Source organism: Chrysochloris asiatica, unplaced genomic scaffold (assembly GCF_000296735.1).
Source record: "Chrysochloris asiatica unplaced genomic scaffold, ChrAsi1.0 scaffold00176, whole genome shotgun sequence".
NCBI classification, from domain to species: Eukaryota; Metazoa; Chordata; class Mammalia; order Afrosoricida; family Chrysochloridae; genus Chrysochloris; species Chrysochloris asiatica.
The window spans coordinates 5,058,844-5,083,092 of record NW_006408694.1 but is presented as its reverse complement, the minus strand read 5'-3'; the positions used below and the strand labels follow the sequence as shown (position 1 = coordinate 5,083,092).

At 36.9% G+C, this 24,249-nt stretch overlaps 1 protein-coding gene across 2 annotated transcripts in view; it reads right to left on the bottom strand.

Moving 5' to 3' along the window:
• Positions 1-23,385, bottom strand: part of RB1CC1 (RB1-inducible coiled-coil 1) — a 74,670-nt gene extending 51,285 nt beyond the window's left edge. For both annotated transcript variants that reach the window (XM_006871860.1, XM_006871861.1), the window contains exons 1-6: positions 23,315-23,385; positions 22,074-22,200; positions 21,709-21,879; positions 9,794-9,996; positions 7,788-8,214; positions 2,884-3,054 (exon numbers count right to left, since the gene is read on the bottom strand). In XM_006871860.1, coding sequence (XP_006871922.1) covers positions 2,884-3,054; positions 7,788-8,214; positions 9,794-9,996; positions 21,709-21,879; positions 22,074-22,200; positions 23,315-23,385 — 1,170 coding nt within the window. The remainder of the gene's footprint in view (positions 1-2,883; positions 3,055-7,787; positions 8,215-9,793; positions 9,997-21,708; positions 21,880-22,073; positions 22,201-23,314) is intronic.
• Between the last annotated feature and the right edge of the window lie 864 nt (positions 23,386-24,249).

Below are 24,249 nucleotides of genomic sequence, written 5' to 3'. Positions count from 1 at the left end.
TATACATAATAAGGGAGTTTGAATGGGCAAAAGAGGGGAAATGATGTTAAGATGCTTGAACGTCTTAAGAATCTTGGTTCCCCTTGCCTACTATTGTAAAATAGATACTTGAGGGGGAGAGAAAGGAAAGCTAGAAACATCACTATAGAAAGGTTGTGAGTCAGTCTTCAGCCTATATAACTGATTGTAATACTTAATATGGGGTTAGAACTTGCCAAGTGAAAGAGGCTTCCTGCAGAGCCTTTGCACTGTATAAGACCTTAAGTGGAATCCTGATCCCAATCCAGAATCTTCTGAGGTGGGAAATTTCCACTTGGAAAGACAAGCAGACCAGCCTGGAGCAACTAGAGGAACTGAAGATACTTCTTGAAAGAAAGACCAGCAGGAAAAATCAAAAACAATAAAGGCAGTCTGACTGACTACTACAAGAAAAAGCAAGTTGTTTGCCAGGGAGCCATCAAGGCAAGCATCAAGTCCTCTCAGGGCAAACACCCTTCCAAGTCTGACACTCAAAGAGAACACACAAGCAGGTATGTAATTTTCTGGTGACCACGTTAGTATACCGATAAGGCGAATGGGGGAAAAACATAAATGAAGCTGTGGGCTAAATCCGACCACGTTCAATACACTCCTCTTTACCTGGATTGAGACCTGGTTGGCCAGTTGTATATCAAGACCTGGGGACTCCTGAGCCCATGGACAGGGACATAACCACAGAGGACTAGAGTGGAGCATGAAGCATCCAGGTAATATGAAGTAAGGGGAGATGCACAAAAATGCCCATACTTGGCAGATAGTACTCATTAGACCTAGCTTCAAGGGCTGGTCAGAACTCAACTAGAGGAAGAAAGAAGAGGGAAAAAAAGTGTAATCCGCTACAATTTGATGAACTTGATCTATACTTATGGATGTAGTAGCTCAAAAGAGGGAATGAGTCTTTGCAGTAAGGATCATTCCCACCCCCCCTCTGTACATAGGCTTGACAGGGATGGGCAACTTAGACATTAGCTACCTAAAATGGGCGGGGGCGGGGGAGGAGGGCTACAAAGGCACGAAGTAACTGGCTTACAAGTTTTCAAAAGGGAGCTTAGTTTCAGAGGGTGCAGTGGAAAGTAGATGCTCCACTGAATTGTTTTTAACTTGTCTAGACAGGGATGGTGAAAGAAGATGGGGATAAGACTCCTGTGGTTCAATAGTGAATAACTATCAGGACTGATTGTGAATATTGCAAATTTAAAGGTAGACATTTTATAACCAAAGGAGGGGAGTGGTTGATCTGCAGTCCAGGAGCAGCAGACCTTCAAGGAAGAAGAGCAGAATGCAGGACCCTATCCAGAGAAGCAGAGATGGCGGCAGAGACGATGATGTGGTGAGATGGAGTGGCTGGGGATTCTAGACCCAATGAGGGAGAGGGGCTGTGTGCTGGCAGCCGGGGGGCAGGCTTTCAGGGTATGTCCTTTGGTTGCTTGAATGGTAGTATATTCCTGAGTGCTTCCGTGTACATCAAAAAAACACACACAAAAACAGAGGGAATGGAAACAAATGTTGTTGAATGATGATGCTGCATGGAGGAGACTGTAAACACTGCAATGAAACGAAATACGATAGGATGAATGTAAAGCTGATGTTCTCCCATGTAAACTATCACACAATTCACAATAAAAACTTAAAAAAAAAACAGTACAATGAACTGCCAGAACAACAAATAAATCTGTATTGGACAAAGTACAGTCAGAATGCTCCTTAGATACATGGATGGTGAGATACTTTGGACATATTATCAGAAGGGATCAGTCCCTGAGGATAGACATTGTTTGGTAAATTGGAGAGTCAGCGAAAAAGAGGAAGAATCCCAATAAAATGAACTGAGACAGTGGCTGTAACAGTGGGCTCAAGATTAACAATTGTGAGGACATTGTAGTACTGGGCAGTGTTTCATTCTGTTGTGCACAGGGTTACTATGTGTTAAGAGTCAAATTGTTGGTAGCCAGCAACATGTACCAAAAACAAACAAAAAAACCATAATGCTGCATGTACACAAATACATAAAGGTACAGTAAACATTTTGAAAATCTATATTAAATAGATAACAGTAGTCATACAAATAAAAATGAATATGTATGACTGGGAACTTCACTTAAAATGTAATAAACATTTTAGGTTTATTTACCTACACTATATTATATATACATTTTGGAGATTACTAGGTGAAGACAGTTTAACTAGAAAAGTGTGAATTAAAATCAAATTATAAACTTCAACTGTTGCTAAATGGTGTTCTGCCACAGTACTTATCAGGGAAGTGAAAGACAAAGTAGTCATGACATAAAGGAAAGTTGTTAATGCAACTATTTTATCTACTTCCTTTGGTTGCAACTCTTCTTTGAGAAGAGTTCCTGTAACACTTCATTTAATTAGACTTGATATACCAAATAATTAATAAGATTTCTTTCATCTTTAGGTAGAAAAAAAATGTTCTTTGGAGTGGACAACAGGAAGCACTGAAACGTTAAGTACGACTACTTTTATCATATGTTTTCAACATATCAAAAATATCTTACCTGTAGACACAGAGAGTAACAGCAAGGCAACATTTATAAAAAGAAAACCATATTACTAAAATTGCCAAATATTAACCTTCAATGATATTTCCTCAAAAGCTAGTATTTTCATAGTTTATATATTTCAGTTTTCATGTCACAGTGTTTAAGTGAGAAACTATTAAAACTAAGGTTTGCTTCTTTATTATACAGGAACAAAAATACTGCAATGATAATATTCAAAGACAAAGGGAAAATATGATAACAAATGGACATAACATATAAAATACTGTTATGGAAAAATTAACATTCCTTTTCTTGAAAGAAAAATTCCAGTAAGTACCTGAGCAAGTTCTTTTTGTTCATTCACCAGTCTGCTGCAGCTAGCAATCATCTGGTCCAGGGCATAAAGCCTATCTTCAAGCCCTTTAATGGCTTTCATATTCTGATTATCAAGTTTGGCAATAGTTTGACGGCATTCTGTTAAAAATGGTCGAATAATTCTTGGATCAAGCTAAATAACAAGGAAACATATATGTGAATAAAATTTGTAGCTGACAATATTGAAAAATATATTCCATACTATTTTGGTTCAATGCTTCAGAGACAATCTAAAAGCAATAGGGAAAAAAAAATACAGAAAAGCAAAAGCATAAGTAATATGAGTCACTCTCTAACAGGAATTTAAAGAACAGTTAAAACACAATTACTGCTGTAAAATTCTGTAGAACACATATCTGCTTCCAAAATTATACATTTCAATCAATACCACAATTTAAATCCTCACAGAATAAAGCAGAGTTAATGGTTACTACCATATTCTTTTTTACTATTCAATCTATTCTGTTCCCTGGCTTTAACTCTATAAATCTGCTAGAATTCATGGAACCAAAAAGGGACCCGATACTACTCTTTCCCTTTGCAAGTAAAGTGCCTCTCTAAACTCTCCAGTAGCTTTTATACAATATATTCATTCCACAACTTTGTCATTAGCTATTTTTTAATCTTCCTTAATATAATTTCACCACCATCAAGCATGACTTCAATGGCTGTAACTTTGAAACTTTCCTTTATACTTCTCACAGGGAAGTTCAGTGGCTCTGTATAGCACACTGGATGACAAATCACAAGGTCACCAGCCACTCCATGGGGGAAAGAAAAGGCATTCTACTCTTGAAACACTACACAGGTTACTATGAATTGGAACAGACTTTACAGCACATAACAAAAACAGCAGCACTTCTCACAAATTTAGAAACTGTTTCTGATTGCTGGCTGATACTTCCATGTAGGTATCAACTACTGTATCTTCTATTAAAGACTCATTATTTCACTCTCCTGGTGTAATCCCCTAATAGCTTCCTTCTAATAACAAACAAAGTGAATAAATGTAAGCTACAGGAGACACTTCAGTAGTCTGACACCAGCAAATCCTTCTGGACTGTTTTCTTTCGAACTTAGTTACCTGTTACTTCCAGACAAACGCTAGTTTTTCTACTGCCAGTTTTTTTCACATTGCTTGTACTGTTTCGATAACCATTCTTTAAGCCCATCTCTGTCTAGATTTAATGATTCTAAATAAATACCACCTCCTTTATGATCTCATCTCTAGTCAGTCTAAAGATTTCACACAGTACACCTTATACAAAGAACACACATTTAAAGCTGGAAGTCTATTGTTAAACCAAGAAACTAACACTATCCAAGTTTACAGAACTAAAGAGGCAGCCCTCTTTGCACAACAATGTCATAACTGAAATTTGTTTCTCAGTTTTTGCCATTTCATGCGCTTGTTTCTATTACATAGTCCTGTATAATGCAAAAACTGACTGCAAATCATTAGTGATATAAGTGACCCAAAAGACAGAATAGAATTGGTTCAAACTTTGGACAAATTACAACTATGCATAAACTAATGAAACAATCATTCACAAGAAAACTAGTGGGTTTCAACAGAAATAGTGACAATTATTGACCTCATCATGAACTCAATTTGCAAGCTAAGCTGTCCAGTGCCCAGGTCTTCATGGCTTCTTGGTTTTCACACCTTTAGAGAGGAACCAGTTCTGGGTTTGCATCCCTGTAGATGGAATGCCTTTTTGTTGATTATGGCAAGAAATCCAAGCTGGGGTTCTCCATTTATCCAATCATTCAGGTTTCCACAGTTGTAGCTAAGCCTAAAACTCCATCCTCGCTACTCACACCAACCTGGAGCACACGGAATGTGCTTTCACGGTAAACAATCAAGCCATCTATGGCATCTGTCACAGAAACCTTGGTATTGAATGTCCCATCCACACTAACCTGAATTGCCTTAATAGCCAGATTTTATCCTCCATAACTGCTTCCCTCACATTTGATGGTACCCAGTCAATTTGACCTGTTGCCCTATCCCTGCATCCATTTTTCTCTAGCCACATAATTCACCATCATCTCTGCTGAGGACGCTTAACATGATTACTGTAGAAGAGTAATTAGTAATCTAATGCTTGAAATGAGACCCTCACCAGTTTGAATACATGGCTTGCTGCCTATTGTTCCACTGTGATTTCCAATGATGTCAATGCTGCCACTACCACCATTAAGACCAAATGTAGCACTGTTTGTGGACTGGCGCCCCAATGGCTACAGCCTCTTGCTGTGGTTACCTGGTGGAGATCTGGCCAAGGTACAGTGAACTGTGTGTATAGTGAGTAACACCACAGCCACTGCTGAGGCCTGGGCTTACCTAGGTTTGATCTGATGCATGCCAAGTGTACCTTGATCATAGGTATGTGGATGAGGGATGAAAGAAGGAGGAGGTTGGAACAGATATAAAACTGGTGGGAAAGGATGAGGGTGAAGAGTATTAACTTGTCTGCTGCATTGTACATTCTGGTATCTTGAGACTTTTACCTCTGTTGTCCTATAAAACTGTCTAGTGGCCTTTAACTATCAATAAAAGTGATGTTTTTGAGAAGAATGTAACCAAGTCACTGGATATACTGTGTAGAAATTATTGAATAAGAAACTAAACTGCTCTGTAAACCTTCACCAAAAACATACAAAAGTTTTATTTGTTTAAAAAACCCCAGTGTAATGGTAATAAACAATAGATCCCATTTTGTGTAAAGTACAGTACTAATACATAGAAAAATTCTTCAAAAACATTTTTGAACATTTTTTTTTAACCAAATAGGCCATGTGCCATTGATTTCTGCCAGGGTTAAATGAATATAATTAAATAAAAGCCTTAACTGTTTTCCTATACATAGGATTTTTAAAACACCACCAAGAATTCATTCTATAAATTATGAATGCCTGCCTCAATGATTAAGTTGTTTTCCCAATGTAGGTATCATCTATTCCTCACTTATCAACTATCTAGTTATCTGACAGTAGTAAAAAAATCTACTATGCAATTATTTTGTGCATTAATGATGTGTATCTGGCAGTAGAGATCTCCAAGGTGCTGGCTGTGATAGTCAGAGTTATATATCAACTCGGCTGTGACACAATTCTCAGTGGTTTGGCAGTTATGTAATGGTGCTGTCATCCTCCATTTTTACATAATGCCAATTTCTGCATAACCACCTGTTTTTGGAACATAACCATGCTACTAAGTGAGGAGTGGGTGTACCATATTTTTGCATATGATGTGCCCACATAAATAAGGAGCATGTGCACACAGGAAACTAATGTGTGAAGGTTGTGAGTTTGCATATAAATATGGTACTTTGAATTTTCTTTATTAAGATTTTTAAAGATTTTTGTCCTTCTTCTCATATGAAGTGAATAAAATCTGACTCATGCTAGATTTCTCATCTAAGCATGCAAACGCAAAGCAGATATCCAGTCTGCATTATTACACTTTTAGGTTACTAAAATAATGACAGGAGTCCTGGTATGGCACAGTGGGTTAATGCGCTGGACTGCAAAGTTGGTTTGAACCACGAAGTTCATGGTTCAAGCTTACCAGATGGTCATCAGAAACCCTATGCTGGGTCACTATGGGTTGTATCCAATTCAATGACACTTAACAACAACAACAAAATACTGACAGGTTAAGCAGAACACTAGTTTGCATCTGTTTTTGTATACCACATATTTCCTTGCCCTACCAAACATACCCTAATTAAAGCTATCTTTGAAAACAAGTAATAAGGTAATAAATGTTCAAAACATATGCCTAACTTTATAGATGTTGTCAAAAAATGGAAATTCAATGAATTACGAAACCTCGAACTTTACTGAAAGCTACAAATTTAAACAAGAAACTAGTGTGCTGTATTCCAGGCATCCCAGAAAATACGGTGGTGTTTTCTAAGTAGTGAATTTAAAGAACAAGTCTCTTTTCTAATTGTTGTTGCTGTTAAATGCCATGGAGTCAGTTCTGACTCATAGTGACCCTATATAGGGTTTCCTAGTAGAGGCTGGTGAACTTGAATTGCCAACCTTGCAGTTATAGCAGACGTTGCAGTCCAGCGCATTAATTTTCTTTAGACAAAAGCTACCTTTAAAACATGTTATTATCAGTTATGAATTAGCTATAAAGGGGTATTTTTTATTCAACCAGGTTTCAAAGTTTTTGCAGTTATATCTGGCGAGATCTTACTCTAACACCCAAATTCATTATGATTACTAAATATAACTAAAAACAATATCCAAATTTAAAGATTTCAGAAAGATGTAGTATGTATTAAGAGAACGCACAGTAATCAATGCACAAGAATGAAAAACACAAGAATGTTTAAATTTTATCTAGCAGAACAAAGAATCTAACTGTATAAAATGTATAAATATTAAAAAAAAAACCACACAACAGCACACTGCCAACAAGTCAATTCTGACTATAAAGACCCTTTAAAGGGTTGCCAAAGCTTAAGTGTTAAATGGAGCAAAAGTCTCATCTTTCTCCCATGCAGCAGCTGGTGCGTGTAAAATGCCAACCATGCAGTTTAACAGTCCAGTGCTTATGCTACAGCACCACTAAAATTTTTGTATGATGCTAAAGCCGCCATCCTGTCAAAGAATACTCAAAGTACTACCATCACCATTTGAGTGTACACTTTAAGGTTGGCCATTGTGCTAGAAAAGTTACCTCTTTACAAATTTAGGAATAATTCAGAAAGGTACACATGAAACAATTTGATTTATTCAGGTCATAGTTGGATAAAAAGTTTCACTACATACCTCATTGTTTCAATTAAAATAAAGTTTCCATTCTAAGATTTTCTAGCAGTTAAACTATGACACCAAAATACTTACTCTGCTCATAGAATCAAAACATTTCCTGACCAAAGATTCCACATCATTAGGTCTATCTTGAACATTTATCCAGTCCAATAAAGAAACATTGAAAAAAGGCAGATTGCCGTCTTTAGCAACTTTTGAAATTTCATCATGCTGGACAGTACTGTGACAAGATTCCCTAACTTCTTTGCCACTTTCATCATCTGTAGTATCTGGTACCATATGTTCCACTGACTTGTGAAATGAGGTTGATAATGATTTGTTAGTTGTTCTAGGCATATCAGAAGAGAGCACCAGTTCAGTGGATCTGTTCATCTCAGCCTTTTCTGAGTCTTCATGTTCAGGTAAAGAATCCAGTCTTCCCAAACATTCCTTGTAACTATGTCTGGTTAGACACTCCAATAGTGGAATCTTGGACATTACTGAAACTGCTGTTCCTAAACTTAAAATACAAAAAACAAAACTGTCATTAAGATTTTAAAATACAAAAAGATCAGTCATTAAAACTATTTGACTACTTAAGGATAGCATGCTAAAAAAATAAAACAAAAACATTGTATATATAGTACAATCACAAATCTTTTCACCTCTTTCTAAAACATATATTTATATATATATATATATATATATGTCTATTGAAGTGTTCTCTAAAAGAAGCATGGTAGCAGATAAAAGCTGTCAAATATCACTCGAAAGCTAATCAATTTATGCTAAAGTTCAAAAAAAGGATCCATTATAAAACTCCAAACCCACTGCCATTGAGTAGATTTCAACTCATAGCAATCCTATAGGACAGAGTAGAACTGCTCTATAGTGTTTCCAAGACGGTCTTCAAAGAAGCACACAGCCTCATCTTTCTCCAGTGGATGACTGGTGGGCTTGAACCTCTGACATTTCAGCTAGTAGCCCAATACTGAGGTATCAAAACTCCTTGAACTCACCACAGCTGTCACTTAAATATTTGTTTTAATCATTAAAATATTTTTTTATATATGGAAAACATAAGATGAACAATTCTAAAAAAAGATTAGGGTAGCACTTGCTTTTTCACACTCGCAAAATAAATAGAAACACAGACTGACACTTGCAAACTGTCAAAGGCACTGGGAAAATGTAAATCTTCAGAGGCTTGATTTCTGTAGAATCATTTGTAAAATGATGATATTGTTACATGCTGTCAATTGGTTCCTGAGTCATAGTGACCCTGAGTATTGGATTTCTAAGAACAGCTGGTGGGTGTGAACTGCTTATTCTAGGGTCATATCAAGAGTCTATATAAAATAATATGTAGTGGGAGAGACCATTATATAAGATACTTTGTTTTTAGTTTTAATTAATGACTAGTTAGACCAGTCTTTCCTTCCCAACATTCGCAACATTCTCAAATTAAGGCCCCCAAAGTCAATCTAAATACTCAAGCAAAAAAATTAAAAATCCGAGTTAATGAGGTTGACCTAAATAAAAAAGAAAACTCCCTATCAATTCAACCACTCACCAACCACCTCCCACCGAAAAAAGACTGAACATAAAAATTGAAGACATACAAAGGCCTATATTTATGTTGAATTACTGTTATATTTTTACTCTCATTATACACCATTTTTTAATTGCATTTTTTCAAGAACCACTGAGTAAATGTGCAAAGAACTAAACAGAAAACTAAACAAGAACAAAATGGCCTTTCTTCTGTCTTACCAAACATATATCATGATGGCAATACTTCAAAGAAAACATAATATTTCTACAAAGAGTTTATAGAAGGATAAGAAATAGACAAAGAGCCTTGCTTTTATAATTTCAAAAGTACTCTGAGCCTTATAGGAAAAGAATGTGTTGAGATTAAAAATTATGGTAAAAAAATTTATAATTTTTTATTTTAGAATCTACAAATCAGTCATGAAAAATCTTAAAAATAAATTATAACAAATGGTCTATGGGTAATGCAATTAGAGTAACTAAAACTAATGATAAATTACAAAGGTATTCTAAACAAACATTATAAATTTTAACGGCAAACATACTGAGTAAGTTTTAACTTGATGTCTTCTATGGATTGCAGATAATTTGAATAAATATTTTCAAACTTGTAAAGGAGCTTTTGATAGGAATTTGAACAGTCCTCCAAATTTGCCATAATAGCAGCCCATCCTTGGTGTTGAAGATGTTCATCATGAACCAAACCTTCACAAAAAGAGCAAAGTTTCTTGGCAACTTCATACATCTCCTATATTAAAAAGAAATGAAGAAATAAAGAAAAGTAATGATTTGTACGCACCTTCTGGCATATATGTATGTACATTTTTAAGAAATTATTTTAAAAGGAATTTTTTACTTTTTTATTGTTTATGCAAACAGTTAACAAGCTCAGATGCTAACCAAAAGGTTGAAGATTCAATTCGAAGCAGAGGAAATATGGCTTAACAATCTACTTCTGAATAATCAGTTGCTGAAAACCCTAGGAAGTCATTTCCACTATGACACACGTCACCATGAGCCAGAGTTGACTTTAGGGAACTGGAAAATTGTTCATGTATTTAAAAATTTAGTAATACAACAGTATATAAACAGTAAGATGTTTCTCAGCAGATATCTAAGAGATGATCAACAGAAGGAATTCCCATAAGATGTCATCATGGTGAAATAGAATACTTATGTGAAGCAGACATGACGAAGGTAAAAATCTCAAGATGGAAAAAAAACAATAGATTAAATAAAGGCTTCTTGAAGCATTGCAGCATGAAGAGAATTTGGATAAGTAAAGATGAGGAAACAAGCATTTGAAAAGATTAGCATATGGAACTAAGTTATAGGATACAATGGAAGTAAAGCCCCAGTCACTGAGTCGATGTCTAGAACTCAGCACATCACTCCTGGTTTCCTCCCGCCAGCCTTTTTGCACCACTCCCTGCCGCATGTTGCTTCCACCAAGGAAAAGGAATCATATATGCCCGCAATTCAGAACCTTCATTCTTGATACAAGGGTGATGACCTGCTTGCTTTCTTTTGGAACTGAGGATTATATCCATGTAAGAATTCAATAGAGAAATTTCAGGAAGACCCGGATCGCTGTTTATGAAGGTGTTTTAAGAAGAAATTTGCCTGCAATGGTAATGTAACTGAGCATCCAGAATATGGAGAAGTAATTCAGCTACAGGGTGATTAGGACAAGAACACAGGCCAGTTCCTTGTAGAGATAGGAACTGGCAAAGGCTAGCTGAAAGTTCATAGGTTTTAAGTGCTTACAGCTCACAAAAGCTTAAGTGAGGATTTCCTTGCAATGATTAGAAAATTTCCCTCTGTCCCTTGTCACAAGTTTAAAACCTCACAGTTTGTACGAGGGTGAGTCAAAATTATTGTGACAACAGTTCTAAATTTGACCATTGATAATACATTAATCAGTGGGTGAATACAAACAAATTCTCTCAGTAATTCACTTGTCTTAGTGACATTACAGTGCCTTCAAATGAAGGATTTTTTTGTGCTATGGAAAAAAACAATTTCGAAGTCAGGGCTAATATAAAATTTTTAACAAAACTCAAGTGGACATCTCTCCGAATCAATGATGCTTTGCAACAAGCTTATCGAAATGTTGCCCCACCTAAAGTAACAGTTTCTAAGTGGATCAAGCATTTCAAGAAAGGTCAGTAAGACCTCAAAAAAGACAAGGCCATCGACATCAACAAGTGACGACACTGGCTAAAGTCGCCGAAGTCTAGAAACTGGTGGGAGACTGTAGAGTTAGTTTTGATGTGAGAACTGCTGAAGCTGCGATCTCATTTGGTTTGGCATTTTCTTTCAAACTGACTTAAAAATATATAAAAGGGGGAGAGGGGAAACATCTTCAAAATTGTGACAAACTCAAAAGACATCTTGCTATTTTTAAAACAAATGGGAGCAAGGTAACACCATATACAAATCTGGGTAAAACAAGTATGGATATACAAATTGAAAACATTTTCAGTTATTATAAAGTTCCAATGGGATGTTAATAACCTTAAAAACATAAGATCAAAAAAAAAAAATAATGAAAACAAAATTCTTCAATGGATTAACAATTCAGTAAATGGTTTTGGGATAGTATCTTACATTGTGGAGACTAAATTATCTCAGAGATATATGCACAGAACTACAAAAGACTTGTAGATATAATGTTGGGTTTCAAAAGCTCATAGAAAATTCCCTATCATATAATTCCATGTTCCATAAAATTTTGAAGCCCCCTCGTATAAAAAACAAAAACTTGTTGTTGGTTTTTTCCCCAAAACTTTCATGTGTTCCTGCAGCTGACTTCAGCCAGCACTTTCTCATTCCCTCTTCTCTGTCTCTGCTCTCCACTTTTCTGCCTGCACTGCTATGAAGTGCTATCTACCATCTCTCCCAGCAAGTGGGCCTGGCCTGGGGCTCCACTTTGCCCTGTTGTTGGAGCATGCTACCGCCCCGACCAAGGGGGTCCTGGAGGGCAGCAGGCTATGACTTGTACAGTGCCTATGATTATACAATTCCACCCATGGAGAAAAGGTCTTCTGAAAACTGACATTCAGATAGCCCTTCCTTCTGGGTGTTATGGAAGAATAGCTCCACCTTCTGGCTTGGCTGCAAAACACTTCATAGATGTAGGAGCTGGTGTCGATGAAGATTCTATAGGAACCATTGGTGTTGTGCTCTTTAATTTTGACAGAGAAAAGTTTGGAGTCAAAAAGGGTGACCGAAGAGAACAAAGAAGATGGCGGTTCGGGTAGCAGTGCAGTGAGGAGCTCAATTAGCAACAACACAAAATATCGAACCAAGCAGGCTCAGGGGATGGTACCACAACTCTAAACCACATATAAAGGAATATTTAGAGGGTTGGAAGGCTTATAGCTAGGGGATATAGTAGCAGAAGCAAGACACCCATTGCTTTCTAACCCAAGATGCTCAGCTGCTCCCGGAGCCACCATCTTGTATGAGACCACATGGGGTCAGAGCAGTCATGGACGTCTGACAAAACTGAGGAGATAAAGATGTGGACACTATTTTTTTGGTATCTGTTTATTGGTCTCTCGCTGGCTGTGCACCTCCATTGTGACTAGAGGAGGTGCCTAAGCGAGTGGACACATTCCACCCCCATCCCTGGAGGGTTCTACTACCCATGCACTCAGAGGTCCTAGAAATTTAAAGTAACAGTTTCCATTTAAAACCAAAAGGCAGTGCAAAAAGGCCACAGCTGGCCCTGAACTGTTTATCATTAGGAAAAAGGCCTGAACGGGGATTGTGGAGCAGGACAGGCAGACTAAAAAGGAAATAGGCCAAAAATTAAATCCTGAGTTACGTCACAATGACCAACATCTTGAAATTTCTCAGGAAGAAAGAAAAGGGAAGCTCATCTCCTGGATCACATCTACCTGGAGGCAATCAGAAAACATAAAAATACCAAAATACACTCCCATATAAGTATTAAGACCACAGATAACTCCTGAATATGCCCCAAAAACAGAAGCAGATGACCATATCAGCACATGTACAGAAATGAGATAAAGTGACTGAGACAAATGAGCTGGAAGTAGACCTACATTCTATATTCTAAGATGAGGAGGCTTTGGAAATGCCTGAGAAGGAATTCAGAAAAATGATACTAAAATGTATCAAAACACTATACAATGGAGTTGAGAAAAATAAGGAAGAAGTTAGGAAAGCACTACAGGAACAATCAAATAAGATAGATACAGCATTGGAAACAATTCAAAACCTACAGAAAGAGGTCCAAACAATTAATAGAATATCAGAAATGGACAATACACTGAAAGGGCAAAAGAGCAGAACTGAAGAGATAGAAGCCAGAACTAGTGAGCTAGAAGATAAATCTTTCAACACTACTAAGATAGAAGAGTAAACACATGAAAGCATAAAAAAAATCTGAAGAAGGCCTAAGATTCATGTTGAACAACATGAAGAGGATTAAGAATTAACTTAAGAATTGTTGGCATTCTGGAACAGGAAAAATCACACAAGTACACAGAGGAAACAGTTGAAAAGCGAAAAGATAAGCATTCAAGAAGTTCAACGAACCCTTGGAAGGATAGACCCTATAAGAACAGATGATCTGGGAGGTTAGTTTATGATTAAAACAATTACAATGTGAAAGAAGTTAAACACAGAGGAACCGAGATCAACGTGGTGGGAAGATCAGGTAGATTACAGGATAAAATAGACTGTATTAAATGGAGGGAAAATTAATGAAATATAAGGTAACTACAACAGTGGGGTTGGGGTGCAGGGTTTAGGTCAGGTGCTGGGGAGAGCAAAACAAGAAGGGGGAGGAGGTGGAAGAACAAGATAGTAACGAAACACTGAGACAGGGTTGCAAGGCCAAAGAGGGACAGTGGTCAATAGTGATACATGCTCAACCTTGAAACAACAGGGCTATGGGATACAGGGATCTAGGCATAGTATGAAGAGGTGAAATAATACTAAAATGCTTGACTATCTTATGAATATTGGTTTCCCTTGCCTACTATTGTAAAATAGACACTTGAGTGGGATAGAAAGGAATGTTAGGAAACAGTGTTACAGCCTACAACTGACTGGAATACCTAAAACGAATTCTAGAACTTGCCCAGTGAAATAGGTCTCTTGCAAAGCCTTTGCAGATTATAGGACCTTAGGTAGAGTCCTGAGTCCCATCCAGAACCTTACGAGGTGGGACATTCCCACTAGCAAGGACAAGCAGACCAGCCTGGAACAGCTAGCTAGAGTGACAAAAGATATATCTTCAAAGAAAGGACATCAGGAAAATCCCCAAACAAAAATGTAAGCATGATTGGTTACTACAAGAAAAAGCAAGCTGTTCGCCGGGAAGCCATTAAGGGAAGCAATCAAGTTCCTTCAGGACAAACTCCCCTCTAAGACTGAAACTCAAAGGGAACACATAAGCAGGCATGTAAGCTTGCTGGGGACCACACTGGTCTACTGGTGAATGGAAGAGGGAGAAAGGCTGCAATGAAAAAATGGGCTGAGTTCAACCACACTCCGTTGACTCCCATTGACCTGGAGTTGAGAGAGAGAAGAGGAAGAGCTGGTTGGTCCAAAGTGTGGTGAGACCAGGGACACTTGATCCCATGGACAAGGACATAGCAACAGAGGGCTAGATCTGAGAGTGAAGCAGCTAGCTGATATAAAGTGAGGGGATATGCACAAAAACACCCAAACTTGCAGATAGTATCCATTTGACCTAGCCTCAATGGCTTGATAATCAGAACTCGACTAGAGGAAGATTACTATATATATATATATATATTTAAATAAAGGAAACAATAGGTAAATTGCTACAATTTGATGAACCTGACCTATACTCATGGAGGTAGTAACTCTAAATACCAACAAAGAGGGAAGGAGTCTTCATATCAAGTACCAATGTTATCCTCTCTATTATAACAACATGATCACCAGGAAGAATTCAAGTCATTTAAAGATAATCAAGAATTTAAAATGATGAATCACCTACACTAAGGAGTTCTGCTGCAGGGCCTTAGGATAAGCAATAGACCTCAAAGTCAGTTTGAACTGCAAGGTCGGTAGTTCAAACTCACCAGCCACTCCTAGAACACTATACACAAGGTTGCTATGAGTTGGAACCAACACAACAGCACTTAACAACAACAACAACAATCTATGACTAATGGAAACTGTAACTAAATGACTAACTGGGAAGAAAAAAAACACAAAAACCGTGCAATATGAGTAAGAAAACTCAAATACAGGCAAGAATCAAAGGTGAACTAAAAGAATTATGAATGAATTAGGAATTAGAATATTCTTTGCAAAAAATTTAAAGAACAGCTCAAAAGAGAAGTACTTTGGTTTAAAGATGATATAAGGACATAAAAAAAAAATTGCTCATTTCAGAAAATAAGTAGAAGAGAAAAAAAAAATAGATCCATAGAATTTAAAAATACATCATATTGCATGCCAAAAAGGGAAAAGCTAAAAGGAGACTGTACTGAAAAAAGACTTTTAAAACTAGGCCAAATAAAAGAATGAACAACAGATTTCAAAATAATTAAAAGAAAGGGAAATGGCGAAAATGGAGTCCTGGGTGGATAAGTACTCAACTCCGTGATCAGTTTGAACTTCCAAGATCAGCGGTTCAAACATGCCAGCCGCTCGTCAAAAACTCGAGACAGGGTCCCTATAAATTGTAATCAATTTGACAGCAACAACTGTTGTTTTTGTTAGGTACCATCAAGCTGTCTTTAATTCACAGTGACCTCAGGCACAACAGAACAAAGTATTGTGAGGTCCTGTAATATCCACAATTGTTATGTTTGAACCCATTGCTGTAGCCATGTGTCAATCCATCTCATCGGGATCTTTTTCCACAGACCCTCTATCTTACTTAGCATGATGTCCATGGTAATGTAGGGTAGTCCCTTCTGATCACATGTCCAAAGTATGGGAGATGAAGTCTATGTGAATAGCATGTAAGAGGTTAAAATACCTAAAAATAAATTTAAGCAGGGATATAAAAGACAAATACAATAAAAATTTTAAAAAAGCACTGCTGAGCTTGAGGCAAATTTGGGAAAAGCATAGTGCAGACCTCTGACAGTAATAACCCAGAATACAGGACAAAGCAGTTTCATGGGACAGTCCCAGAACTCTGAACTTCTACGGTCTCCTTATTCACTGTCCAGCTTTCACATCCATATGAGGTTACTGAAAATACCATGGCTTGGGTCAGGTGCACCTTAGTCCTCAAGCTGACATCCTTGCTCTTCAACACTTTAAAAAGTTCCTGTGCAGCAGATTTGCCTAATGCAATACGTCATTTGATTTCTTGACTGCTGCTTCCATGAGTGCTGATAGTTGATCCAAGAAGCATGAAGTCCTTGATAACTTCAATCTTCTCTCCGTTGATAAGAATGTTGTTTGTTGGTCCACTGATGAGGATTTTTGTTTTCTTTACATACCGAAGGCTGTACTCTTTGATCTTCATCAGTAAATGTTTTAAGTCCTCTTCACTTTCTGCAAGTAAGGTTGCATCCTCTGCATATCACAGGTTGTTAATGAGTCTTCCTCCAATCCTGATGCCACGTTTTTCTTCATAGAACCCAGCTTCTCAGATTATTTGCTCAGCATACAAATTGAATAAGTATGGTGAAAGAATACAACCTTGTCGCACACCTTTTTTAATTTTAAACCATTCAATGTTCCCATGTTCTGTTCAAACAACTGCTTCCTGGTCCAGGTACAGATTCCTCTTAAGCACAATTAAGTGTTCCAGAATACTCATACTTCGCAATGTTGTCCATAGTTTGTCATGATCCACACAACTGAAAGCCTTGCGTAGGCAATAAAGCACAGGTAAACATCTTTCTGATATTCTCTGCTTTCAGCCAAGATCCATCAGACATCAGCAATGATATCCCTCATTCCATGGCCTCGTCTGAATCCAGCTTGAACCTCTGTAAGTTCTCTGTCAATGTATGATTGTAGCCGTTTCTGTATTACCTTTAGCAAAACTTCACTCGCTTGAGATATCAAAGAGATTGTCCAATGATTTCCACATTCCGTTGGGTCACCTTTCTTTGGAATGATCACAAATACGATCTCTTCCAGTCAGCCAGATAGTTGTCTTCCAAATTTCTTGGCAGAGATGAGTGAGTGCCTCTTGTGCCGCCTCACTTTCTTGAAAGATTTCAATTTTTATTCCATAAATTTCTGTTGCTTTGTTCTTTGTAAATTCCTTCAATGCATCTTGGACTTCCTCCTTCAGTATCATGGCTCTAGATCATATGCTACCTCTTGAAATGGCTGAACATTAACCATTTCCTTTTGGTACAGTGACTTTGTGTATGCCTTCCATCTTCTCTTGATGCTTCCTGCATCATTCAATAATTTGCCCAGAGAATCTTTCAATAATCTTTCAATTGTTATCATGACTAATCGTGACTGTCACAATTGTAAAGGTAAAAGTTTTGTAACAAAAACAGAGGAGTGGTTAATCTTACAGTCCAGAAACAGAGGACCCTAGGACCATCAAGAGAGGAACGAACAAGCATAATGCAGGACCTTATCCAGAGAAGCAGCAGCGCCAGAGATGGAGGCAGAGATGGGAGCATGGAGAGGGGGAGCAGCTGTTTACTCTAGATTCATGGACTAAGAAGAGAAGGACTAAGAACTGGTGGCCAGGAGCAGACTTGCAGAATGTGCCCTTTGGAGATGTAAATTATTATATATGCCTGAGTGGTTTTTTGTTTGATTGTTTGTTTTTTAAAAAGCTAAAGTGGATAGAGAGAAAAACTGGATTATAATCAATGTAATGAAACAAGGTATATGATTTGTTGAATGTAAAACTGATGATATGCCTTGTAAACTTTCATTCAGTCCACAATAAAAACTTTAAAAAAAAAATTTTTTTTTAATTAAATGGAAGACACAAAGATCAATATCCTAGGCATTAGTGAGCTGAAATGGACTGTTATTTGCAATTTTGGATCTGACCACCATATGGTTTACTATGCAGGAAAACAAGAAATTGAAGTGGAATGGCTTCATAGTCATCATCAAAAACAACATTTCAAGATCTTGAAGCTATTTGTGATTGGACAATATCCATATAAAAGAGCTTAAAAAGATGTCCACTAATAACCACTAATATTCAATTTACGCACCACCCACTACATGAATGATGAAATAGAAGAATTCTACCAACATCTTCGGACTCCTGGGTGGCGCTGCAGGATGAGCACTAGACTGCAAACTCACAAGGCCAACAGTTCAAACCCACCAACTGCTCCTCAGAAACGCTACACAGGGTCGCTATGAGTTGGAACTGACTTGACAACACTTAGCAACCAACTTCTTCAGTCTAAACTGATCAAACATGCAATCAAGATGTGTTGAAAATTACTACTAATTGGAATGCAAAGGCTGTAAACAAAGAGGAAGGATACATAGCTGGAAAATAAAGTGATAGAAAAGATGCTGGAGACCACATGATAGAATTTTATAAGATCAATGACTTATTCATCGAAAATGCCTTTCTGAAACATAAAAGACAGTTATACACATAGACCTTAGCAGATGGATTACACAGAAATCAACTGACTATATCTGTGGGAAGAGATCATTATTATCAGGGAAAACAAGGATAGAGGACAACTGTGCAACACACCATCAACTGCTCATATGCAAGTTCAGGTTAAAGGTGAAGAAATTTAAAACAAGTCCATAAGAGCTAAACTATGGCCTTACCACAACCCACCTGAATTTAGAGATCATCTGAATAGGTTTGATGAATTAAGCACTAATGACTGAAGACGAGGATAGTTGTGAGATGACATCAAGAACAGCATACAGGATGAAAGAAAAGACCAATATGAATGTCAGATGAGACTCATTCAGCAAGATGGGATAGTAAAGTAGAGATGCTAAATCAAGCGGAAGCAATGAGGAGGTAAAAAGTTGAACAAAAAATTTCAAAGGGCAGCTCAAAGAGACAAAGTAAAATATTATAATAAAATATGCAGATCTGGAGTTATAAAGCCAAAAGGGAAGAAAGAACACACTCGGCATTTCTCAAGCAGAAAGAACTGAAGAAAAAATTTAGGCTTGACTTATAACGATCAAGGATTCTCTGGCCTAAATATTGAATGAGGCAGAAAGCATAAAAAGAAGACAGAATATACAGAATCACAGTACTGACAACAAATGGTCGACATACAACCCATTTCAAGAGGTAACATATGATCAAGAGCCAACGGGACTGAAGGAAGTTCAAGGTGCACTAGAGGCATTGGTAAAGAACGGGACTGAAGGAAGTTCAAGGTGCACTAGAGGCATTGGTAAAGAACAAGTTTCCAGGAATTGATGGAATAAAAATTTGAATCTTCCAACAAACTGAAGCAGCACTATGCCAAGGAACTTGGAATACCTGGGGTCAACTGATTGGTGCCCATTCCAAAGAGAAGTGACCCAATAGAATGCAGAAATCATCAGACAATATAATATCATTAGTATCACATGCAAGCATAATTTTGCTAAAGATAATTAAAAAACAGTTAAAATAGTACATTAACAGGGAACTGCCAGAGATGCAAGATGGATTCAGACAAGGGCATGGAATGAAGGATATCACTGTGGATGTCAAATGGATCTTGGCTGAAAGCAGGGAATATCAAAAAGTTGTTTACCTGTGCTTTAATGACTATGCAAAGGCTTTCAACAGTGTGAATCATGACGTTCTTTGAAAAACATTAAGAACGAATGTTCAGAAATACTTAATTGTCCTGAGGAATCTGTACATAGACCAAGAGGCAATCATTTGAATAAAACAATGGGACACTGAGTGGTTTAAAATCAGGAAAGATGTGTGTCAGGGTTGTATTCTTTTTAACATATTTATTCAATCTGTATGCTAAGCAAATAATCCAAGAAGCTGGATTATATGAAGAACCTGGCATCAGGATTTGAGGCAGACTCATTAACAACCTGTGACATGCAAATGAAAAAAAATCTTCCTTACTGAAAGTGAAGAGGACTTAAAACACTTACTGATAAGATCAAACATCACAGCCTTTGTTATGGGTTGTACTTCAATATAAAGAAAACAAAAATCCTAACCACTGAACCAATATATATTGATAAATGGAGTAAATATTGAAGTTGATGAAGACTTTAGTTTGCATGGATCCACTATTAACACTCATGCAAGCAGCAGCAGTCAAGAAATAAACTGACATGTTGTACAAAGTAAATCCACTGCATAGGGCCTCTTTAAAGTGCTCAAGGGCAAAGTGTCAGTTTGAAGACTAAGGTAAGCCTGACCCAAACCATGGTATTTTCAAAAGCCTCACATGCATTTGAAAGTTGGACAATAAATAAGGAAGACCACAGAAGAATTGATGTATGGATTATGATATGGAGAATATTAAAATTACCACGAACTGCCAGAAGAATAAGCAAGTCTCTGTTGGAAAAGTATAGTCATAATGCTCCATACAAGCCAGAATGGCAACTTCATATTTCGGACACATTATCAGGAGGGGCCAGTTCTTGGAGAACGACATCATGCTTGGTAAAGTGGAGGGTCAATGAAAAAGAAGGCCACAAAGAGATAAACTGGTACAGTGGTGGCAGAAATGGTTTATAGCGTTAATAGCAATTGTGAGGACATCCCATGAAGAGGCAGTGTTGCATTCTGTTGTGCATAGTGTCGCTGTGAGTTGAAACCAATTCAAAGGCACCTAACAACATGTAATTTAGACTGCTACACTATTTGTATTTTGATTTTTTAGAAGCAATCTCTGTTAGCTGATCTTTACTAATGCCTAATAAACTAATCCACAATTGGACCAATAAGCAACATCATGTTAGTGGAAAAATACTCAGGCTGTCAAAGATTTCTTTTCAATAGGAACCAAGATTTCATTTCAACTTCCAAGAAGGTAGCAAAAAGCAAATAAACATACTGCATTGGGAAAATCTGCTGCAAAAGACTACTTATTGTGTTAAATAAACGCCCAACTTACTAACATTTCAATTGCCTCTTATGCATGCAAAAGTTCGAAACAACTACGGAAGATCGAAGAAGAATTGATGATCATGAATTATGGAATTGTTGAAGGGAATTAAACAGACCATGGGCTGGGGCCATGGAATGCCAGAACAAGAAACAAATCGGTCTTTTGAAACGTACAGTCAGAATGCTCCTTAATAACTAGGATGCCAATCCTTTTCTCGTGTATCAGGAAGGACCGGTTCCGGTACAAGAACATCATGCTTAGTAAAATAAAGGGACAGTGAAAAAGAGGGAGATGGGTTTATACTGAGTGGCTTCAATAATGAGCTCAAATATAGCAATTATTACAAAGCTAGAGTCAGACCGGGCATCATTTCATTCTATTGTTCACAGGACTGATTTACACTGTAGTCTTCCAAATAACTGTTTATATCTTACCACTGCAAGTTGTGTCCTTGAAGCTACAGTGTGGAAAACTGCAGGCATCATAAGAGACTCTTCAACTTTTATTTCCATGTCATTTTCAGTTGAAAAGGTAGTTTTAGGAATAGCCGGTGGCCGATCACATAATATCATTTCTTTATTAAAAAGAAAAATTGGATTTGTGTCCTGTATTAAAAAAAAAGCACAAAAAATTGGAATAATATGCATTACTTGACAATTACTGAAATACACAAAAAATATTTTAATATCATCTTCATACATGAAGTATGTAAACCTTACTTTTGAGCACTGAGTTCCTACTTCCCAATCTAAATGGGAAGCTGGAAAATCCTCATATAAAAGAGCTCTTGGACACCTACCGTCCCCGCACTGTAGGTGCACACTCTTCGATCTGCAGCCATGCATTCACCTCCATTGACCACCAGCACCTGGTGCTGAATAGCTATCTTGTATTTACTTTGAATGGCATGCTTAAGGTCGGCCACACTTTAAGAGAAAAAAAAAATTGTTACTCACATTTGCCACAATGACACACACTTTCAGGCTAATGACTTTAATTCTAAGGCTGAAATAGTAAAACTTTTCCACAGAACAGGAAAAAAATATGAACATCTTGTTTCTTGAGCTGGATTCCATAATCAATCAGCTGACCTTGGAAGATACTAAAACATTTGTGTGCCACACACACTTGTCCTCTAAATATAACGTAGCTACAAAATATTCTTAAACTAGCATCTGTATGTTGAAAGTATCAGAATACATCACATCAACTGCAAACACTATGTCCTAACCATATGAAAATTCCTTTAAGCATCGTCTATCTTTCAAAAAACTCTTTCTGTTAGAGGAAGAACAACATTTAATGAAAAATAGTCCTTTAAAAAGATAAAGCAATTCTGTCATTAAGGCTATTTTCTTCCTTTATCTGAGAACCCTCCCCACTTTCCACAAACATAGGGAGAAATTCATTATCAAATATTGGAAATCCTTGAAAAGTTGGTGTCCCACTAATTTGGATTAAAAAATTAAGCCTTTATTTTCTTATTCACAAAACAAATCCTATTTACTTTATTCATTCACACAGTGTAACAAAAGCCAAAGACCAAAACAATAGAACAAGACCTTCTTCAAGAAAAGAAGAAATAATCTATAGAACAGGGAGGACATATTTGGAAATATCTAAAAGCTACAACTAAACATATTTTAAGATGGGCAAAGGATTTAAATAGGTATTTCTCCAAGGAAGATATACAGATGACCAAGGAGGTTTAGGAACTCACTTACAATATTAGCTTTATTGGAAGTCAGTTTCCCTGTTGTTATTACTTATGGATAAGTCTGTTTATTGTGGACAATAGTAATGCAAATTAATGTAAACAGTACAAAGTATAACTGAAAAATGGCAATACCATTTCAAAGAAAAATGACATTGCCATAGGATAAATATACAATGCCACTGGATAAATTAATTAAGAGATTGCTTAAGGATAAAAGAGTTAACAAAATGGATTCATTTTTTTTAAAAATCAATTATTATTTTCTAAAATGTTTTACATACATACAAACTGCAAAAAGGAAGAGAATATATAAAATAACTCACGTTTGCACTGTAAGTTCAGTGTCAAATGTTAGGGTGGTTCCAGTATTGACCAGAAATACATATAACTTCATGATGATTTTTCTGGATTCTGAGAATCTATACCTCACACTCTGATATAGTTACTAAAAGAAACAGAAGAAAATTGATCAATTGTACATGAACAACAAAAAAGAACACTTCCATCAAAAGAAACCGCAAACTTCTTCTATCGCTGACCTGTACACTATGGTAAACTACTGCTTTAAAAGAAATAAAATATTAAGATTACAAGAGAATGAGACTAGAAACGTATAACTGAGGCCACTGATTACAACAAAAGTTGGTATATTTACATGCACTTTTTTAATTTATTTATTTAAGGTTTTTATTGTGGATTGAGTGAAAGTTTACAGGGCACATCATCAGTTTCACATTCAACAATTCATGTAACTTGTTTCATTACACTGATTATAATCCCCTTCATATACCATCAGTTAAAAGTATTTCTCTTTATCCACTTTAGCTTTTTTTAAAAAACACACAAACAAAAAAACCCACTCAGGCATATAAAATAAATTACATCTCCAAAGGACACACTCTGCAAGTCGGCTCCTGGCCACCTCTTCTTAGTTGATGAATCTAGAGTCCTCAGCCGCTACCCGTCTCTATGCCCCCAGCTCGGACTCCCATCTCTGGCGCTGCTGCTTCTCTGGATAAGGTCCTGCATTCTATTTGTATGTTACTCTCTTGATGGTCCTAGGGTCCTCTGTTTCTGGACTGTAAGATTAACCACTCCCCTTTTTTTTGTTACAAAACTTCAACCTTTACAATTGTGACAGTCGCGATTAGTCATGATAACAGTTATTCACTATTCAATCTTATGAATCTTATCCCCATCTCCTTTCACCAGACCCATCTAGACAAGATGATAACTATTCAGTGGGGACTCTTTCTTT